This window comes from Chiloscyllium plagiosum, chromosome 12 (genome assembly GCF_004010195.1).
Source record: "Chiloscyllium plagiosum isolate BGI_BamShark_2017 chromosome 12, ASM401019v2, whole genome shotgun sequence".
Classification (NCBI taxonomy): Eukaryota; Metazoa; Chordata; class Chondrichthyes; order Orectolobiformes; family Hemiscylliidae; genus Chiloscyllium; species Chiloscyllium plagiosum.
In genome coordinates, this window is record NC_057721.1 from 62,772,069 (window position 1) to 62,795,601 (window position 23,533).

General features: G+C 43.2%; 1 protein-coding gene across 2 annotated transcripts in view; it reads right to left on the minus strand.

Moving 5' to 3' along the window:
* chaf1b (chromatin assembly factor 1, subunit B) overlaps positions 1–23,533 on the minus strand; it is a 52,689-nt gene that overhangs the window by 13,250 nt on the left and 15,906 nt on the right. For both annotated transcript variants that reach the window (XR_006313235.1, XM_043701236.1), the window contains exons 6-10: positions 19,611–19,707; positions 16,555–16,633; positions 12,630–12,723; positions 2,332–2,401; positions 2,153–2,244 (exon numbers count right to left, since the gene is read on the minus strand). Coding sequence is in view for 1 of the 2 variants with exons in the window: in XM_043701236.1 (XP_043557171.1) it covers positions 2,153–2,244; positions 2,332–2,401; positions 12,630–12,723; positions 16,555–16,633; positions 19,611–19,707 (432 nt within the window). In the remaining variant the exon portion in view is untranslated. The remainder of the gene's footprint in view (positions 1–2,152; positions 2,245–2,331; positions 2,402–12,629; positions 12,724–16,554; positions 16,634–19,610; positions 19,708–23,533) is intronic.

Consider the following 23,533-nt stretch of genomic DNA (forward strand, 5'->3'; position numbering starts at 1 on the left):
ATCTATCCTGTCTATATCTGACATATGCTTCCTTCTTTTTCTTAACCAAACCCTCAATGTCTTCAGTCACCCAGCATTCCCTATAGTTACCAGCTTTCCCTTTCACCCTGACAGGAATATACTTTCTCTGGATTCTTGTTATCTCATTTCTGAAGGCTTCCCATTTTCCAGCCATCCCTTTACCTGCGAACATCTGCCCCCAATCATCTTTTGAAAGTTCTGTCTAATATCGTCAAAATTGGCCTTTCTCCAATTTAGAACTTCAACTTTTAGATCTGGTCTATCCTTTTCCATCACTATTTTAAAACGAATAGAATTATGGTCACTAGCCTCAAAGTGTTCCCCCACTGACACCTCAGTCACCTGCCCTGCCTTATTTCCCAAGAGTAGGTCAAGTTTTGCACCTTCTCTAGTAGGTATATCCACATACTGAATCAGAATATTGTCTTGTATTCACTTAACAAATTCCTCTCCATCTAAAAGTTTGGCAGTCCCAGTCGATGTTTGGAAAGTTAAAATCCCCTACCATAACTACCCTATTCTTCTTACAGATAGCTGAGATCTCCTTACAAGTTTGTTTCTCAATTTCCCTCTGACTATTGGGGGGTCTATAATACAATCCCAATAAGGTGATCATCCCTTTCTTATTTCTCAGTTCCACCCAAATAACTTCCCTGAATGTATTTCCGGGAATATCCACCCTTAGTACAGCTGTAATGCTATCCCTGATCAAAAATGCCACTCCCCCTCCTCTTTTGCCTCTCTTTCTATTCATCCTGTAGCATTTGTATCCTGGAACACTCAGTTGCCAGTCCTGCCCATCCCTGAGCCATGTTTCCGTAATTGCTATGATATCCCAGTCCCATGTTCCTAACCATGCCCTGAGTTCATCTGCCTTCCCTGTTAGGCCCCTTGCATTGAAATAAATCCAGTTTAATTTATTAGTCCTACCTTGTTCCTGCCTGCCCTGACTGTTTGTCTCACTTCTGTTCTCAGCTGTACCCATCTCAGATTGATCTCTTTCCTCAATATTTCCCTGGGTCCCACCTCTGGCTATAGAATCCCCTAACAAAATTGATCTCTTGTAAGCCGACATACCCCTCGTTGCATTAGAGCCAGTCTCAATACCAAAAACTTGGCTGTTTGTGCTACATTCCCCTGAGAATCCATCACCCCCTACATTTTCCAAAACAGCATACCTGTTTGAAATGGGTATATCCACAAACGACTCCTGCTCTAGCTGCCTACCTCTCTTACCCTTCCTGGAGTTAACCCATTTATGTGCCTGTATCTGAGACTTTCCCCCCTTTCTATAACTGTCATCCATCACATACTGTTGCTGTTGCAAATTCCTCATCGCTTCTATTTGTCTCTCCAATCGATCCACTCGATCTGATAAGTTGCATCCAACAGCATTTATGGCAAATATAATCCGCAGTAACCCTTAAACTCCCACATCTGACAAGAAGTACATATCACTGCAAAGGCCGTTTTTGCTCCTTCACAATCTACAGACCCAGAAAATAACACCGTCTTATTCCTCTACAAACACTGCCCCAGGTTAAATTAATAGCTATGACTTATATTTTAAGTTTAGTCAAGAGACTTATCTCCAAAAACATATAATCAAGAAAGAATCCACTGTACCCACTACTGCAGCCTTTCTCTTGGACAGACGTAAAACAACAATTAACTTGTCTGATTCTGTGCTGTGAACTTCACCCAACAGGTTCCTCCAAGATTAGTTGTGAATTTCACTGTTTGTTAATTTTCCCGATGCACTCCGATGTCCAGCGATACACGAATTCAAACAGCAAAGGCAGTAACTGTGCAGGTTTTCTCTCTCTCTCTCTCTCTCTCTCCTGCACTGTCCTCACCATGTGCTTCCTTTGTTTGCTCCTCTCCCTTTTAAACTGTTGTTTTGACTTTTTTTTCCCCAAAGTTCCAAAACAATGCAACAGCATATAAAACAGTAATTGCTGCTCCTGGAATTCGAGGAAATCATCTCCAACACCTAAAATACCTCAAAAAAAAAAGGAGTAGCTCTTACAGCCAGAAATTTTTCCCGTCCTCCATCCTGGATTCCCTTTGACAACTGTTATTCAAAATCAGATACAGTCAAGTAGTCTTCACATCGCGGCATTAGACTCACCTTCGACCTTTGGTTGCCTTAGCTCAAAAAATATTGGGCAGCAACGAACAGCCAGTGTGGCTTTAGCAGGACAAGGTAGATGCGCTATTGGCCTTCAAATAAAAGAGATGCACTGGTGAAGTTACCTCTCAAATTTCAGACAAGTACTCAATATTGTCATAACACAGAAAAGGTCCTACCTTTTCAGATTTTTTCTGGAAAATACATACGTTGTGTTCGTAACATTCTCTCCAGCTTCAACGCAACCAGCTGAAAGAGGAATCAGAGTGTCAATAAGAAGGTGCTGTTCAGCAGCATAAACGAACATGAAACATCGACGTCATCATCAGGAATGAAGAAGGGCTTTTGCCCAAAACGTCGATTTTCCTGCCCCTTGGATGCTGCCTGACCTGCTGTGCTTTTCCAGCACCACACTAATCTAGACTCTGACTTCCAGCATCTGCAGTCCTCACTCTTACCTAGCATCCCAACCAGATCCAGCCCTCTCCCCCTATACCCTGTAAACCTGCATTTCCCATGGCCAATCCATCTAACCTGCACATCTTTGGATAGTGGGAGGAAATTGGAGCACCCAGAGAAAACCCATGAAGACCTGGGGAGAACGTGCAAACTCCACGCTGTCACTCAAGGCTGGAATTGAACCTGGGTCCCTCGTGCTGTGAGGCAATAGTGCTAACCACTGAGCCAACAGGAGTTTCTTCCTAAATCGTTCTAACAAACTGAAATTGCACAAAACTACCACAGTTGGCTTTGAGTTATGGGATAAATATTGGGGAATGTGGGAGAAGAAAGCTAGCAGATACATCCACACAAAACAAAGTCATCAAGGCAGTATTAGGGCTGGAAATGTGTTGCTGGAAAAGCGCAGCAGGTCAGGCAGCATCCAGGGAACAGGAGAATCGACGTTTCGGGCATAAGCCCTTCTTCAGGAATACCCGAAACGTCGATTCTCCTGTTCCCTGGATGCTGCCTGACCTGCTGCGCTTTTCCAGCAACACATTTCCAGCTCTGATCTCCAGCATCTGCAGACCTCACTTTCTCCTCAAAGGCAGATAAACTCACCCTTGAAAGATACAAACAGCAGCACAGTTTTCATTTCACAAACTCCTCTCAACCAACCACTTCCAGGTTTTAATGCTGTCCTTCCAAAGAGGGCATCAAAATTAAAATCAATGTCAAATCCTTTGTAACCTCCTAAATTACAATGACAATGCTCAATTTGACTGAGAATTAGATTGGCTGCTGTTTAAATATTTATTCCATTGCAGAGAATGCACCATTGGTAGCAAATTCAGAAAGGCAGAAAATAAACAGTTTGTGTTTCTGGATTGCTACAAAATGACTGTTTTAATAGTGGCTATACATAACTATTAACATAGAATTTCATGAAGACATTAGGATGGGATTACAGTTCTATATGAACAAAATATTTTCATTGGTTGAAATTAAAGCTGCAGAGTCACTTTCCAGCTGGTACTACAATAGGTACTAGCTCACCTAGAAGTTACACCCCAGCAAGAACTAATACACACAAAGTTAAGCATATTCGTGTCTAGTCTGGAGTGGAACAGTAGTTTTGGAGCAGATGATGATTCTCTCAATTAAATCCCATTCCAGACATAACCAAAGAACTCAACACCTCTGTGTACACACTAAGTGGTACATTTCTGAACTTCAGGGCTGAGTTGAGACACGATAAACTGACAAAGTATAGCAAGATAATCAAGAGGTCCACATAATCAATGTAAAAACATGCATGAAGAAATGTAATGTGGGAGGTATGCACATCTATGTTTTACTTTATTTATAACATAAATCACTTAAATAATAACGCAACTTTCCCTTACACAAAACTGGCAGAGAGCCTTCTCACTCACCCTCAACCGATTGCTCAGACATTGTGGAGATCACAATAATACAGGGTCATTTTGCTATAACGTGCATTTCATTAACACACATTTGCTGTAAACCAATTGACAAACTGGGGACGCTGTTTTTGAAGTGCGATTTTTCTATAAACGTGGGGTTGCACAAGAATGCAATTATCACATTATAGAAGAACTACCTGTACAGTAAACTTCTAGTATTTCAGACATATAATTGCTGTCAGTTTATCACGAGTTCTGGTACATGAGGTGCTGTTTAAAACAAAGTTTGCTGTAGTTTTGCATCTAATTTATCATGAGAACTTCAGGACATCTCAAACCAGTTTCCATAATAAACCACAACAATTTCTGTGGCAGAGGAATCTCAATTCTGTGGGACATGGCTATGCATTTTAGAAGATACACATAAAATGAAACTGCAGCAATTCTGCCTTTAAAAAAAAATTCAACTATTAACCCAATCAAACAATGAAATGCAAATTGTAATTATTTCAATTTAAATGTTGGACCGTTTATTTTCAACAGCTTTTTTGTGCTTATTCCAAATGCATATTCTATTCCCAGGAAAGACCAACACGTTTTTGCTTGGCACAGACACAAAGGAACACTAACATGCAACGGATGTCCTTGGAGAGGATCCTTTTCCTTTTCCTCTCCTCTCCCTCTCCTCCCCCCCACCCTGAGTGCAGAGGGGTGTTTTTTTTAATCTCTCCTCAGCAGAATTCTAACATTTGGCTGTAAAAGCATCTTCCAAACATTTGCAACTACCTGGACAGATTTCTCAGCAGCAGCAGCAAGGTCCACGAGATGTGCAAGACTATTAATTGTGAACCAGTTAGGATGCAGTGCCTACAGAGGAAGGCAATCGTTCTCGCTCATGTATGAAATGTTGTCTGTATAATAAACCATTCCCTTCTTCAAGCGACAATTAATAACTCGTTTTTTTGCAAAGACAAGTTACTCATCCAGTGCTGTCTCTGCCAAAGCGGTTACCAAACCAAGGATATTTCTGCACATTTTCCGACTGCAAACTTCCAATGATTCTCCTCTTCATCTGCAAAACATACATCTGACTTTCCTCAATGCTCACTGGGGAGGGACAGTCTCTGCCATTTTTGACATGGACATATAGAAGTGTTTATTCTTTTAAAAACTCCGTCAGCAACTTTTTCACAGAATCCTGTGGAAACCCATGCTCTCTATTTGTAATGATTGTCTGAAAAGACCGCACATTTCTCCTGATATCATACTGCAAATTACCACACTGCCCTTTTCCTTGTATGAGAAGGAATGATCCTTGATTGAATTGTGAACATCACCCACTTGAATGATGCGCAGAATTTTGCTCCTTACTGCTGTAGTTTGATGCCAAACTCTTACAAAGGAGACCTCAAGCAGTAATGTAACAAAAGTAGTCAGGGAACACCAGCAATCAGAATGTAGTGCCCTGTTAAACCTAGCCTATCCTTAATCTCACATTTCTTAAGCCAAGTTTCGTTAATGATAGAAAAATAAGTTCAACTTGGTGTTGTACAACTGGACCTGAGAATATACATTCGAAACAGTTCCCACCAACAAGTAATAACAGAAAACAAAAAATCCTCACAAAAACAAACCCCTCGCTGAAATCAGCAACAAGACGGCAAATGCAAGACACATATCCTTTTGTTACAGGGAACCTTATTCAAATACATACAAGAGCCAATTTTGCAAGGCTTCAACCCCTCTGCTGAGCCTCATCCATTGTACAAACAGCTCAGAGAATCAGTCGCTCAGAGAACAAACCACTGCATGAGACCATAAGGCATAGGAGCAGAAATTAGACCGTTCAAGCCCATCGAGAGTCTGCTCCGCCATTTAATCATGGCTGATAACAGGAGAATGGGGTTGAGAAAGTTTTCTCCCCATAACCTTTGATCCCCAGGACCAGTACATCCTTCCTGAGGTTTGGGGTCCAACATTGCTCACAATACACTAAATGTGGTCTGACCAGAGCTTTATAAAGCCTCAGAAGTACATCCCTGCTTTTATATTCTAGTCTACTAGAAATAAATGCCAACCTTGTATTTGCCTTACTAACTACCTGGCTCAACCTGCACGTTTACCTTGAGAGAATCCTGAACTCGGACCCCCAAGTCCCTTTGCACTTCAGGCTTCTGAATTTTCTCCCATTTAGAATATAGCCTCTGCCTATATTCTTCCTAACAAAGTACATGATCTCGCACTTTCTCACAGTGTTCCTCTGCCACTTCTTTGCCCACTCTAACCTGCCCAAATCTTCTACAGCCTCCCTACCTCCCCAGTGTCCCTCCACCTCTCTTTTATATCATCTGCAAACTTAGCCAGAATGCCCTCGGCTCCTTCATCTAGATCATCTACGCCTGTCTTTAATATACTCAGTGACCTGACCTCCATAGCCTTCTGTGGTAATGAATTCCATAGATTCACCACTCTCGAGCTGAAGAAATGATTCCTCATCTCTGTTTTAATGGGTCTCCCCTTTACTCTAAGGCTGTACCCACTGGTCCTAGTCTCTCCTGCTAATAGAAATATCTTCCCATTGTCCACAGTATTCCCAACGGCTATTCAGTCCAGAGGAACCTCGATTATCCGAATTTCGGATTATCTGAAGAAGATCTCATTACATCAAAGAGGTATTTCAACACTGCCCGCATCTTTTGTTTACAATAATTAAAAATGCACCCGGCTTTCTGAAATGCTGCCGAGAACAGTCCTGGACATCAATGGGAGCACAGGGACCATCTCCAAACGACTGCCTGCCTGCCTTCTCGCTCCCCACACTTTCCTGGAGTTCTACACACAGGTGTACTCTAAACCCCACCTTCCCCTGATAATCTCTCCAACACTGCCCTGTACAGGACAAAGTGGGGTGTGCGTGCACATGTTATTTTGAGCTTCACCCCCCCCCCCCCCAAAGGCACCAGCAGTCTTACTGTTGGTGTCCAGTCCGGCTGCGGGGAGCAGGGGTTCACACGCGGTGTGCTGCTGCCGGGGAGCAGACTTAGCAAGTGTTCGCTGCGTCAATTCCATTGAACTGTTTTGGGGGGGGGGGGGTTCAGCATTGCTGCAGGTCCCTTACACACCCTGAGACAGAGAGGGAGCAAGGCATTCAGAAAACACCGAGCCCCAGTGGAGAGGCATTCAATCAATTAACCGAATAATCAACTATCCGAACGTAACAGTGCCTGCCCATCTCGTTCAGATAATCGAGGTTCCTCCATATTCTGTAGATTTCAATTAGATGCTCCCTCATCCTTCTAAATTCCATCAGGTATAGACTCAGAGTCCTCAAACATTCCTCTGTGGTAAGCCTTCCATTCCTGGGATCATTCTCGTGAACCTCCTCTGGACCCTCCCCAGGACCAGTACATCCTTCCTGAGGTTTGGGGTCCAACATTGCTCACAATACACTAAATGTGGTCTGACCAGAGCTTTATAAAGCCTCAGAAGTACATCCCTGCTTTTATATTCTAGTCTACTAGAAATAAATGCCAACCTTGTATTTGCCTTACTAACTACCTGGCTCAACCTGCACGTTTACCTTGAGAGAATCCTGAACTCGGACCCCCAAGTCCCTTTGCACTTCAGGCTTCTGAATTTTCTCCCATATAGAATATAGCCTATGCCTATATTCTTCCTAACAAAGTGCATGATCTCGCACTTTCTCAGTGTTCCTCTGCCACTTCTTTGCCCACTCTAACCTGCCCAAATCTTCTACAGCCTCCCTACTTCCCCAGTGTCCCTCCACCTCTCTTTTATATCATCTGCAAACTTAGCCAGAATGCCCTCGGCTCCTTCATCTAGATCATTAATGTGCAAAATCAAAAGTTCTGGTCCCAACAGTGACTCTTGAGGAACTCCAGTCGTGAAAGTCCCTGATTTTACAGAAACCAGAAAGGCTTCCTCTTCCAAACCATGGAAGCCTCATGAGTTCCAAACCAAGACATTTCAACATCAATGGGTTACTGTGACTGACAATGTAGCTCAGGCGAGGCCGAGAACAGGGCAGGACTTAGGGAACGGCAATGGTGGATGTTGATTGTGCAACTAATGGGGCCTGCCCCATTCACCACAATTACTACCATTCTTAAGTTCACAACTGACGTTTGCAAGGAGCTTAATGTTGGTGTTTCTCTTGAAAGCCAGGGAAAGCAGGACGTTAAAAGAGCAATGAACCTCATGTTTGTGCAGATGTAGCATAGACTATTCCTGTCTCAGATTGTTACCATTTGCATCCACATTTGCATCTAAAGGACAACACAAAAACACAGCGGCATCTCCATCATAGTGTTCTGTCCTGTCCTAGGTTTTAAGTCCCCATTAGCCTACCAAAACTAAAATGGTTCCTGGCATCATTTCTTTCGATAGTCTTTATCCTCTGCTACAATAACTTGACATAATCTAAAGTAGTATTTCAAGGTGAGTTTATCTGCATCAGTTCATATCTTCTATAATTCTACACTGTCTTTTCTCTGTCAAGTTAAGATTGACGAGCATCAGTCTCCCCAGTCTTTGGTCATAGAGTTATTCAACTCATGTTAGCATTAAAAGAGTCACAAACGCTGAATGCTTCTCAACATGCTTGGTCTGGTTCACTAAATAAAATACTCAAGGTAATCTATAGTTTTATTGTGATAATTTCAAACTATTCTCCGTTGACACAAGATTCGACAATCTATTAAACATTGCTACTCCACAGTGATTTAATATCTATCACATATTTGATCTTTGGCTGAATCTACATCATAAGTAATACACAGGGTCCCTGTCAATATGTTGTATCCAATGCTCCCTCTACAAGAGTACATCGCAACCTGAAGATACCACGATCGGTCCTGTTTGAGGCAATACAGCTGCAATGTGGTTCCACATGTTGAAATGAACACAATAGCAGAAAGGAGCAGGATCGCTTGTATTTCACAATTAACTGTTCTGACTTTTATTTCACTGATTTACTAGAGTTAATTTTACCCTTTTTTCTCCCAGTTCCTGCCTGCTTCATACCTTAGTTCCACCCTTATTCTCGATGAACTTATAGTGGGCACCTGAACCAGGCACATGCAGGGTCTCCTGACCAATCCATGAACATCCCACTCAGTCTCTCTCACTTCTGCCATCACTCTCTTATCAAATAACACACTTTATTCTTCCTTCAGCCAATGTTCATTCAACCATTGCTCCTCTTCCAGCTTCCATTTTAGAGGCAGTGGTTGTTATAGTGGTCATGTTACTGGACATGGGTTCGAATCTCACCATGGCAAAGGCAAAATAAGATTCTGGAATTAAAATGATGAGCATGCTACCATAGTCAAGCGTTGTAAAAACTCATCTGATTCACTAATGTCCTTTTAGGAAAGGAACCTGCCAGCCTTACCCAGTCTGGGTTGCATGTGTCTCCAGACCGAGAGAAATGGGCTGACTCCTTCCTTGATTTGATTTATTACCGTTACATGTACCTAGCTACAGTGAAAAGTTTTGTCTTATGTGCAGTACAGGCAGATTCATACCATACAAAGTGCATTAGGGTAGTAGAACAGAGTAAAGAATACTACGCTACAGGTCAGAGAAGGTGCACAGACAGCGAGATCAACATTACATTTGAAATTTGAAAGGTCCATTCAGAAGTCTAACAAAGGTGGGAAGCAGCTGTTCTTGAACCTATTCGTATGTGTATAAAAACTTTTCTATCTTCGGCCCAATGGGAGGTGGTGGAAGAGATTATAACCGGGGTAGAAGCCATCTTTGATTATGTTCGTTGCTTTCCCGAAGCAGTGGGAAGTATAGGTGGACAATTAGGAATGGCAATAAATTAGCCATTATTATTAAGAATTAACAATAAATGCAGGCCTTGCTAGTGACATCCACATCCCGTGAGCCCATAAGTAAAACTTCCCTCAAATTATCCATGCTTACACTTAAAGTTAAAAATCACACAACACCAGGTTATTGTCTGACAGGTTTATTTGGAAGTACAAGCTTTCGGAGCGCTGCTCCTTCATGGCTACCATCGACACCAACTGCCAGTTTAGAATGAAGAGGTTCTCCAAGAAGATCACACATATCGACACAGACAGGAAGGAGCAGTGGTCCAAAAGCTTGTGTTTCCAAATAAATCTGTTGGACTATAACCTGGTGTTGAGAGATTTTCAACTTTTCCCATCCCAGCCCTCCACATCATTCACCTTAAGCAACACCACCCTTTGCAAAGGCACACTGGCTTGCATTTATCTGATTGTTCTCTGATGGTCTTCCTTGTATTTGTCCTTGATAAACCCTTCTTTATTTTGACATGTGCCGATTTAAAAACAATGGTTCGGTTATTGCCAAGATCAGGACCATCTAGCATTCTTGAATCCAAGTGCTCTGTCTTTTTTTTAATCTGCCTTCAATAATCATTGACTTTCTCAAGATGCTTGCTGGCACTTGCTGGTCCCAAGAAGGAAATATACCCTCTATCATAATCCAATGACTAACACCGATGGCATCTGTTTTTGTCATAGACACAGTTGAGGAAAGGCTGAAGGCAAAAAATTAAGATTGGTAATTCAAACATTTCTCAGCCTCCATTGTCTGTCCCTTGCAAAGGGAGCAGTGCTACCACCTGCTGGTCGCTCTAAGTTTTGTATCATCAGCAGCAGACCTTCCATAAATGTTCATGTCATGGCATCATGTGACTGAGACATCAGACTGTCGATATACTGCAGAGGACTCTGGGAGTGCAAGCTGGGACTGGGTGAGGCAGTAGCTTCAGAGGAGCGTGGCTCAGCTGAAGGACATGCGTGACTTAGAAAACAATCTGCAAAGACTTTTTGAAAGGGTATCCGAAATAAACCACATTATGACACAAAGCAGTTTTTTAAAATACCCCAGTGACACAGATGAAACCATTTGTGATTAAGAGTCATACACCAGTTAGCTAACATGTTAAAATCAACTCTCTCCTTTGAATCATTGCAGAGTGGTGTACCAGCAACTCTCAGCAGTTCGCACACTGCAGACTGTGCTGGAAGGGCAGTTCAGAATAAGATGTTCCCTCAAAGTGCAGAAATGTTTACAACCCAGATCATCAGGAATTGTTCTGGCAGAGTGGCAGCATACCTGCAGATTATCGAGTTATACAGCACGGAAACAGACCCTTCAGTCCAACCCATCCCTGCCGACCTGATATCTTAAACCGATCTACCATTTTATAAACCACTATAAGGTCACCCCTCAGCTTCCGATGCTCCAGGAAAACAGCCCCAGCCCATTCAACCTCTCCCCATAGCTTAAACCCTCCAGTCCCGGCAATATTGCTGTAAATTTTTCTGAATCCTTTCAAGTTTAAAAATATCTTTCCTACAGCAGGGAGAAAAGAATTGAATGCATTATTCTAAAAGTGGCCTCACTAACTTCCTATACAACCACAACATGATGTCCCAACTCCTATACTCAAATGCACTGACCAATGAAGGCAAGCATGCCAAAAGCCTCCTTCACCATCCTGTCTACTTGTGACTCCACTTCCAAGGAAGTCTGAATCTGCGTGCTTTGGTTCCTTTGTTTGACAGCACTGCCCAGGGCCCTACCTTTAACTGTGTACACCCTGCCCTGGTTTGCCTGATCAAAACACAGCACCTCACATTTACCTATATTAAACCCATCTGGCATTCTTCAGCCCACTGGCCCATCTGATCAAAGTCCCGCTGTACACGGAGAGAATCTTCTTCACTATCCACTACACCACCAAACTTGGTGGCATCTGCAAACCTACTAGCCACGCCTCCTATATTCACATCTAAATCATTTGGATAAATGAAGAAAAGCAAGGGACCCAGCACAGCTAATTTTTTTTAAACCTTACCAACCAGTCTACTATGCAGAACCTTGTTGAACTCCTTGCTGAAGTCCACATAGACAACATCTACTGCTCTGCTTTCATCAGTTTTCTTTGTCACCTTCCAAAACAACCTCAAGATTAGACAATTTCCTACGCACAAAGCCATGCTGACTCTCCCTAGTCAGTTGATTGGAAAGTATCTATATTACAGAGCACTCAGGAACAGAAGTCCTGAATTACTTTTGTCCTCTTGTCCTCAAAAAGTATCTGTACAGCCCTTACTGTTGCCTTAGCTGAGATTAAGTATCTCACTGCTGGCCAGGAAGGCATAGAGCCAGAACTCTCCAATCTGATTCATTTCCATCACTGACCTGTCAAGTTCCTCAACTCTGTCATCCAACAGAAGAACTCAAAGTTAGGTTACGCTGGACATGAAAACAAACTGGTAAATATTGCCACTGTTTCTGAAACAGCTGCTTGGGTATTTCCTTTAGATCCTAGCACCAAGCGCTCTTTAATACTGCTGAATATCATTGAAATAAACACAAGTATTCCAAATATTTAAACTATCACCACAATTCATGCCACAGGAGAAAGCGGTTGCTGTTGGGTTGGCAAGAGGAATTTCGATAGGCTGAGTGGTTGCTGGGGAGAAACAGGAAATTGTAGGTTCCGCACGTTCTCCGGGGAAATCAGAAAGGCTCAGTCATCACTCTGCAAAAGAACAATCAGGCAGTCAAGATCTGCTTACCCGGAATGAGCAACAAAGAGCCATCTGGTGTGAAGGTGAGTCGGCGGAAAAACGATTTCATGCCATCATCGTGAAACATCCGATAACTCTTGGTCTGTCATCAGTTTAAAATATGAAAAAGGAAGGAATGAGTTCTAATTCCAGCAAATGAGCGCTTCAAAGTAATTTCTTTCCACATTTCATACTTGCATTGGGATTCGCACTTACAAAGATTCACTTAAAGCACACGAGTGGACAGTCAGTAAGTGGAGGCAGGGTTAAATGGGATACACAATGGTTCAAAAAGGTTTCTTTGGATTTTTCTGAAGGCAGAGAGAAAGGCAGCCAATCACAGGTTACAGTACAGAATTTGCTAGAGAGAGGGCAGGTTGAACATATCGTGAATATGTTTGACAAAACCATGATGGGCTATGAGAGAGAGAGAGAGAGAGAGAGAGAGAGAGAGGTGATGATGGGCATGTGACCACACATTGCTGGAAAGAATGTGTCACTTCACCATGAGCCTTGCACTAATGTCACTTACAGTCAACCCCCCTCGTGTCAGGACTTGCTGCTTCTGAGCTGTAACCAGAGCTGAACACTGGATATAACATGATTAGAACCGTAAGGCTAAATATAGCCGAGTCACACCACGCATCATGAACTGCGCTGTTCACACAGCACAGACACAGAACATACTGAAGCTGAAGCACCAATGACCAATGCCAGAGCAAATCACAATAATTAGGAGAGACAAAGCCACAATAAAACTTGTAAAAAAAAAAAAGGACAAAGCCCTAAGATATAACAGCAGAAATAGGCCATTTGGCCCCTTCAGATCTGCTCTGTCATTCAATCATTGTTGGTGTGTTTCTCAATCCCATTCCCCTGCCTTCTTCCTGTAACCCTTGATCCCCTTGCTAATCTGACTTGGTTTTAATTACACTCAATGACTTGACCTCCACAGCCTTCTGCAGCAATGAGTTCCACAGCTTCACCACCCTCTGACTGAAGAAATTCCTCATCTCGACCATCACTTCACTGAGGCAGCGCCCCCGAGTCCTAGTCTCTCCTACTCGCATCTTCCCATCATCCACTCTATCCAGGCCTCTCCGTATTCTGGAACTTACAATGAGATCCTTCCCTTATCCTTCTAAATTCCATCAAGTACAGACCCGGAGTCCTCAACCCCCCTTCATAAGACAGCACTTCATCCCCAGGATCAAGCTTGTGAACTTCCCATAGACCCCCAGCCCATCCTTCCTTATACAGCCCAAAACCGCTCATAATATTCCGAATACCAGAGCCTTATACAGCCCTCAGCAGTACATCCCTGTTCTTGTATTCTCACCATCTCGAAATGAATGCTGACATTGCATTGGCCTTCCTAATTGCCAAATGAACCTGCATGTTAACCTTAAAAGAATTCTGAACTAGGATTTCCATGCCCCTTTGTGCTTCAGATTTCCAAAGCCTTTCCCCATTTACACCTCTATTCTTCCTCCCAAAGTGCATAATCTCTCAGTTTCCAAGATAGTATTGCATCGGCCATTTCTTAGCCAAATCTCTTAGCCTGTCCAAGTCCTTCTGCAGACTCCCTGCTTCATGAACACTACCTTTCCCTACACCTATCTTTGTGGTAGCGAGAAACCTAGCAACAATGCCCTCAGTTCCTTCATCCAGATCAGAAATGTATAAGGTGAATAGTAACATACATCATGGAAGTCATTCTTTTTCCTTTCTTTATTCTCACATAGGATCTAGCAATTGCTGGCATTTCCACCTCTGCTACATTCTGCTGACAGAGAACTGCAATCAGTTTTAATCAGCTGAGGCGGGGCAGAACACAACACAAACAAGAGGTCTGTAATGGAGAGATTAAAGACTGGTGACACACAGTCAAAGGGTGCAGTAAAATGTCAAGTAAAGATCTGTCTGAAAAGCAGGATATGAACAGCTGCTGCCCAACGAGAGAGAGATGACTGTAAAGCTAAACCCAACAAAGCAAAAGGAAATAAAATACAAGACAGTTCACAGTGTGAAACGGGTGAACTAAATGTTGAGTCTAGAAGGCTGTGAAGTGTCTAATTGAATGATAATGTGCTGTTTCTCAAGCTTCTACTGAGCTTCACTGGAATTGCACAATAAGCCAAGGACAGCGATGTCAACGGAACAGCAAGGTGGACAGTTCAAACGACAGGCAGGTTTGTGCTTGGCAAACGGGTTGGACCCAAAATGTTAACTCTGCTTTCTCCCCACAGATGCTACCAGACCTGCTGAGTAGAATTTAACCCGTGTTTTGGTCTGTCCAACATGGAGCAGATCACACCGTGAGCAGCATTTACGAAATCAAAATAACCACATACGAATCAACTTATAAATTGGAGGGAGTGTTTGGACAATGAGAAGGCAGGACGGATAAGGGATTTTGCACAGTGTGGATCGTATGTGTGTAAGACAGCTGGGAACACGACGTGCTTCCATCGCCCTAATTCCTGCATCTTTAGACCTACAATGGAAAAGGGAAACCGGTTTCAGAACGGCCAACCAGAAACTGAAAGCTCAAAATTATTTTATACTAATAAAGCTACTTATCAAAGACTGAGGACTCCAAAGTCAGTATCCCAGTTTGAAAGTAGCAGGTCAACAGGCTATGGTAAGGTGAAGGATTTACATTTCTATAGCACCGTTCACCAATTCCAGACATCTCAAAGTACTTTACAGAATAAGTGCTTTTGAAATATCAGAACTGTCAAGATATGGGGAATGAGGGCAACACCTCAATGATCCCAGTATATCATGGCATCTTTTACTTCTACTAGAGAAGGCAGGCAAGGCTGCAGTTTAAAGTCTCATCTGAAAGATGGCATCTTCAACAGTGTCCCCACCCCAAACCCAGAAACTCATCCATTGGATGTGATGGTGCCGCAATACTAGCTTTTTGCCACAAGAAGACACTGCAGGTACAGAATGGTCAGTCAGGAATCTCATGGTTAAAAAGCCAGCTGTGTTAACATTCAAATAATCCCCTGGGTTTGCTGGTTTTAGAGAAGCTCACTTTTTAAAAAAAAAACAAGAAAAGATCTACATTTATAAAGCAACTCTCCAAAGTGCTTGACAGCCAACTAAGTACTTCTTGAAGTATTGTTGGTTTTGCAATGTGGGACTTGCACAAAGCAAACGCCTGCAAACAATGTGAAAATGGGCAGGGAACCTGTTTTCATGACATTAACGGTGGCCAGGATAGGGAGATTAATTCCTCCATTCTCCTTTAAATTAGTGCCAGGATGGGGCATTTTGTGTCTGCCTGAACCGAAAGGAAAACAGCACCTCGGGTGAGTGTGGAATTTTGTGGGACCCATGTTCTTTCAATTCAGTGTTGATTCTTATCAATGGAGCTGCAGGTGTTCATGCTGACCTTCATGATAACACTGCAGACTCGTTCAGTTGCTCATTTCCCAATGCTGTGGAACTGCCGATAAACACAGAGGTGGAATTTCCATCAGGGCTCTAGATCACCAGGCATCGTTTCGGCTAAAACTCAAAAGAAATGGCCAGTAACACCCGATCTTCTCGGATATCTGGCTGAGTTGGGTTAGAAAAACGTCCACAGCAATTGGAGATATCAGACATCCAACAATGAGAATGGGACGTATGACAGGGCTACGGGCCAGGAGCTGGGACTAGCTTAGTTTGCGAGTTTTCTTGGCCTGGACTGGTTGGACTGAGGGGTCTATTTCCAAGCTACAGGAATCTATGACTGGATTACATCCAGTATTGTCTCAATTGGTGCCATACAGCAGGGAATGCCAGAAAGGAAGGATAATCCTGGCCTGCATGCCAGGCACATTGTTAAAAACTTGGCCATCATTTCCAGAGCTCTGCAGGATAACATTATGAACAGTCCACCTCTCTATTCAAGGTGCTCTCTCGCAGTCTCACTTACCTCGCCTTCATTACCAGATGACATCTTGCTGACATTAAATGCCACCCGCCTGGTCTGTGTGCTATACACCCGCATAACCCTGTGAAACAAAATACAAAGTGACACTTTAAATATCTCACATTTGTTCAGCAATTGATTGGAACTGTAATGCTGCTATGTACACAATCAATGAGAATACAATTTCTGATCAATCATATAGGCTTCCATAAGATGTGGGACACTGAATCAGGCCATTTCAGCCCAACCACTCCATTCTGATATTTAACATTCACTAAAACGGGGCAGCACAGTGGTTAGCACTGCTGCCTCACAGCGCCAGAGACCCGGGTTCAATTCTGTGTGGAGTTTGCACATTCTCCCCGTGTCTGCGTGGGTTTCCTCCGGGTGTTCCGGTTTCCTCCCACAATCCAAAAATGTGCAGGTTAGGTAAATTGGCCATGCTAAATTACCCGTAGTGTTAGGTGAAGGGGTAAATGTAGGGGAATGGGTCTGGGTGGGTTGCTCTTCGGAGGGTCGGTGTGGACTTGTTGGGCTGAAGGGCCTGTTTCCACACTGTAAGTAATCTAATCTAATTTAAACAAAACCTCATCTATTTGTCCCCAGTTAAATCTAATACCGTAACAATCCATTCTCCCTCGTTTCTCTTAAAGGTATTGATACTATTCCTGTGGTTGAGAGTTTCACATATTCACCATTCTTAGGATGCAAACGTTCCACTGCATATTCAGTATCCAACCACACAGACAAATAAAAACATATTCAAACCACATTCTCACATAGCGAAAAACACACTGATACAAACCAGCACAACAGAAATTTGTTTAGATAAATGCTAAAATTATGCTAACATTAATAAACTCTTTTTTTTAATTTATTTTTTTCTATCAGGATGTTAATTATGGAAATACCTGGACATGCATAGTGACAAAAAATAACAGTGTACAATAAACCAAAAGCTGATCAAGAATTGGGAATCTAGGGGTAATTGTCGGACATATCGCTGACATTCCACATTTAGATACCTGTCAGATATACCCCTCTGCCTCTGGATCAAAACAGGACCATTAAAAAAGGTACAGCACAGAAGGAGACCCCTCGGGTCTGTGCTGGCTGAATAAACAAGCTGCTCACCTGAACACCTCTTTCCAGCACCCGATCTGCGGCCTGGCAGCATTAGCATTTCAGGAGCAGATCTAGGTTCCGTTTAAACACTTCAATCACCAAAGTGGGCAGTGAATTCCAGATACTTACCTCTCTCTGGGTGAACAGGCTTATCCTCGTACCCCTCTAACCCTCCACCAATCACTTCAAGTCTGTAACCATTGGTAATTGACTTCTCTGATGCCCATTTTATCCAGGAGCCTCATTACCTTACTCACCTCCGTTAGGATACCCATCACCCTACCACTCCCATTCTCCCTTTTAGCTACAATTTGCAAGCCTTGGCAACATACTCCTTTGTAAATCTCCTCCTGAACGTTCTCTGGAGCAATTATGCCCTTCCTGGAACGTGGTGACCGGAATTCTACACAATACCCAGCTGCGGCCAAACCAGCATTACTCCAGTCCCTGGTCACAGAGTCATACAGCACAGAAACAGACCCTTCATCCAACTCGTCCGTGCTGAGCAGACATCCCAATGTGATCTTGTTCCATTTGCCAGAATTTGGCCCATATCCCTCTAAACCCTTCCTATTCATATACCCATCCAGATGCCTTATAATTGTTGAAATTGTACCCAGCCCCACCACTTCCTCTGACGGTTTGTTCCATACACGCACCACCCTCTGTGTGAAAAAGTTAACCAAGGTCCCTTTTAAATTGCTTCCCTCACCCGAAACCTGGGAGCTGGGCATGGGCCTCACGGCTAAAAGGACCAGGGGATATGGAGAGAAAGCGGGAATGGGATACTGAAATTGCATGATCAGCCATGATCACATTGAATGGTGGTGCAGGCTAGAAGGGCGAGATGGCCTACTCCTGCAGCTATTTTCTATGGCCTCTAGTTCTAGACTCCCCCGACCCAAGGGAAAAGACCTTGTCTATTCATCCTATCCACATCCCTTATGTTTTCATAAACCTCTATAAGGTCACCCCTCAGCCTCCGACGCTCCAGGGAAAACAACCCCAGCCTATTCAGCCTCTCCCTATAGCTTAAACCCTCTAACCCTGGCAACGGTCTTTTAAATCTATTCTGCATCTGCTCAAGTTTAACACCTTCCTTCCTATAGTAGGGAGTTCACAATTGTACGCAGTATTCCAAAAGTCTTTATTCAATACCTCATCCAAAGAAAAAAAGCCTCCACATTCTCATCACCTAGTGTACCTGTGCTGACCCCTTCAGGGACTTGTGGACACATTCCCAGATCTCTCATTTCTTTCACTCCCCCTCAGTCCCTCCCATTTAGTTTGTGTTCCCTTCCTTTATTAGGCACTTCCTGACCCCTAATAACCTCACAGTACTCCAGACTTACTTCCATTCACTCCTTTTCTACCCATTCAACCAAACCACCAACACTTTGCCAACTTTGTCACTACCGGGCCAATTATTGTGCCCTCTGCAAATTTCCCACTCGGGCCTCCCAAAGTTAAATCTGAATCATTAATCTGTTCCTCAAACAGCAAGGGACTCAAACCTGAGCCCTATGAGAGATCATAGGAAATGCTCTCGATTCACAGAAAAAAAAAGTTTCCTGTCACAAAGCCAATTTTGGAACCAACTCACCACATTCCCGGTCTCCTGCAGGATTTAGTTTTACTTAATGTAGGGCCTTGTCAAATGCCTTACTGAAATCCACGTAGGCAACATTCACTGCATTACCCTCGCTAATGCTCACACTATTTCTTTGGAAAATACTATTCCGTTGGTAGGACACCATCTTCCTTTAACAGAATTCCGGAACTCGCTCGAGAAAAATAAAGAAAGCAATTTAGTAGGGCTAACTGTTCAAGAGGACATCTTAAACAACAAGCAGGATCAACTCTCAAATGTGATGTTCAAATGGTCAGGAATTTACTTCGAAGAAGGTAAACGTGGAAAATATCAGTCACCTTACCGATCACAACTCAGTGTGGCAATGTATTGTCCGAGAGGGTCCCACGTGACACCTTGCACATAGCTCTTGTGCTCATTGAAGATGGACAACTTTGCCCCTGAAAATATGAAAACAAACATGTGGACGTCAAAGTAATAATTCAGTTCTTGGGTATAAACTCGTAAGTTTTACTAATCACCTTGACCATTTCAAGTCGATTTTTAGAATTAAAACGCAGTAGTTACATATCGATTATATAGTTTCAGGTTAGAGATGCATTTTGTGCACATACATTAAGGAAATGCAGGGTATTACAAAAACTCGGACAGAGGTAGGCCATTCACCCCCCAAGGTGTGCTTCACCACTCCATAAGATCATGGCTGATCCCATTTCAACCTCAAAGCTGCACTCCTGCATTTCCCTGATAACCTTTCACCATTTACTTCACAACTTTACAAATATTCAAAAGTTCTACTTCCACCAACGTTTCAGAAAGAGAGTTGCAAAGACAATCAGTCCTCAGAAAAATAGTCACCTCACCTCTTAAGTGGGTGTTGTTTTAAACACGGATATGACCCTCTCAGCCCAGGTCTGAAGGAGGGCCACTGGACCAGAAACATTAACTCTGCTTTCTCTCCAAAGATGCTGCCAGACCCGCTGAGTTTCTCTAATCTTGTGTCTTTTATTTATTTCAGATCTCCTGCATCCAGTTCTTTGCTTTATATTATCCCCCAAGAAGAAATATTGACTTCGCCTCAGGATATTATAGATGTCTCAATCAAGTTACTACGCAGAGCTGTCAAGACCCTCAGCACACCATACCCAAGATGCAACATATAATTCTCCACACAGCCGGTTTTTAATCACAGACATCTTGTCAGCCAGTGCCATTAGGGAGGGGCAATGAGTTATCAGAAAGAGAAGTAAAAAAAACAAGCGTCCCTTAGTCAGGGGTAAATGCAGGGGAAATGGGTCTGGGTGGCTTACTCTTCAGGTTGGTGTGGACTTGTTGGGCTGAAGGGCCTGTTTCCACACTATAGGGAATCTAATCTAACCCAAAAAGCTAATTCATATGTACTGAGAAGGAAAAACTGCACTATCGCTTTGTCACTCCTGACTTGCATTCACCAAACCTGCAGGTGCAGCAGGCAGTGAAGGAGGCAAGTTAACCTTCATACTGGGATGATTCGAGTACAGGAGCAGGGATACCTTGCTGCAATTGTACAGGGCCCTGGTGAGACCACACCTGAAGTACAGTGTACAGTTTTGGAATCCTTACCTGATGGAGGATGCTCTGGCTCAGGAGGGAGAGTAACTAAGATTTACCAGACCGATTCCTGGGATGGCACAACGAAGGCAGCAAAAGAAACTGGATCAGTTTAGACCTTTCTAAAATATCATTCATGGGCTGAGGGTGTTGCTGGCTCGGCTAGCATTTATTTCCTATCCAAGAGGGCCATTAAGAGTCATAGGGTCCCATGGAGACAGGTCCCATTTCCCTGCACTTGGCCGATATCCTTCTAATCCTTTCCTATCCATGGATTTGTCCAAATGTCTTTTAAATGTTGTTAACGTACCCACCTCAACCACTTCTGCTGGCAGCTCATTCCATATGCATACCACCCTCTGTGCAAAAATGTTGTCCCTCAGGTTCCCTTTTATTCTTTCCTTTCTAACCTTAAACTGATGCCCTCTAGTCCTCAATTCCCCAACCCTGGGAAAAAGACTGCATTCACCGTATGATGCCTCTCATGATCTTATACACTCCTATAAGATTACCCCCCCCTCAGTCTCAAAGAACAAGAAAATTTACAGCTCGGGAACAGGCCCTTCGGCCCTCCAAGCCAGAGCCGATCCAAATCCACTGTCTAAACCTATCGCTCAATTCCTAAGCATCTGTATCCCTCTGCTCCCCACCTACTCATGCATCTGTCCAGACGCATCTTAAATGAATCTACCATGCCTGCTTCTACTACGTTCCAAACGCCCACCACCCTCTGCGTAAAGCACTTGCTGCGTGTATCCCCCCTTTAAACCTTTTGCCTCTCACCTTTAAAGTGTGACCTCTCGTTATTGAATCCTTCACCCTGGGAAAAAGCTCATCTCTACCTACCCTGTTTATACCCTTCACGATTTTGTAGACCTCAACTAGGTCCCCCCCCTTAATCTCCTTTTTTCTAAAGAAAACAATCCTAACCTACTCAACCTCTCTTCATAGCTAGTATCTTCCATACTAGGCAACATTCTCGTAAACCTTCTCTGCACCCTCTCTAAAGTGTCCACATCCTTTTGGTAATGTGGCGACCAGAACTGTACACAGTATTCTAAATGTGGCCGAACCAATATCTTGTACAATTTTAAAATGACCTGCCAGCTCTTATACTCAATACCCCGTCTGATGAAGGCAAGCATACTGTATGCCTTCTTGACCACTCTATCCACCTGTGCAGCAACCTTCAGGATACAATGGACCTACACTCCCAGATCTCTCTGCTCATCAACTTTTCCCAAGGCTCTTCCGTTTACTGTACAATTCGCTCTAGAACTAGACTTCCCAAAATGCATCACCTCACATTTGTCTGGATTGAACTCCATCTGCCACTTTTCCGCCCAACTCTCCAGTCTATCAACATCCTCCTGTATTCTTTGACAGTCCCTTATGCTTTCTGCTACTTCAGCAATCTTCGTGTCATCTGCAAACTTGCTGATCATACCAACAGTGCCGTCTTCCAGATCATTTATATCACAAACAACAGTGGCCCCAGCACTGACCCCTGTGGAACTCCACTGGTCACCTTTCTCCATTTCAAGAAACTCCCTTCAACTACTACTCTGTCTCCTGTTGCTCAATCAGTTCTTTATCCACCTTGTTAGAACACCCTGCACACCACATGACTTCACTTTCTCCAATGCTCCAAAGGTAAAAGCACTAGCTTGTCCAACCTCTCCCTATAACTCAGACCATTGATTCCTGGCAACATCCTTGTAAATTTCTTCTACACTCTCTCCAGTTTAATAATATAATTCTTTCTATAGCAAGGTGACCAAGACAGAACCCAATACTCCAAGTGCGGTCTCACCAACATCCCATATAACTGCAACATAACTTCCCAACTTTTAAGCTGACTGATGAAGGCCAGTGTATCAAAAGCCTTCTTTACTGTCCTGTCTGTCTATGACTCCAATTTCAGAGAATCATTCACCTGAACTCCAAGGTCCCTCTGTTCTACTACACTCCTTAAGGCCCTACCATTCACCATGAAACTCCTACCTTGATTTGACTTTCCAAAATACAAGACCTCACATTTATCTAGGTTAAACTCCATTTGCCATTTCTCAGCCCACTTCCCCAGCTGACCGAGGTCCTGCTGCCATTTCTGATAACCTTCCTCACTGTCCATGATACCATCTACTTTACTGTCATCAGCAAACTTAGTAATCATGCTTTGCACATTCTCATCCAAATCATTGATATAGATAACAAATAGTAATAGGCCCAACACCAGTAAGCTAAACATCTGTGACAGGTAAGTTACTTGAAGGAGTAACCCGAGGCGCTTCAGTAATCACAGACCTCCAGTCCAACAAGCATCCTTCCACTATTATCCTCTGCTTCCTATCATCAAGCCAATTGCATATCCAATTTCCCAGCTCCCCTTGGATTCCACGCGATCTAACCTGCCAGCGCAGCCTACCATGTGGAACCTGATCAAAGGCCTTACTGAAATCCATATAGAGTATGTCTACTGCCCTGCCTTCAACCACCTTCCTGGTCACTTCATCAAAGAACTCTAACAAATTTATGAGGCATGATCTCCTATTCACAAAGCCATGTCGACTATTCCTAATCAAACCCTGTCTTTCCAAATGTTTGTGTATCTTATCTCTCAGAATCTTCTCAAGTCACTTACCTATCCCCAGATGTTGAGCTTACTGGTCTATA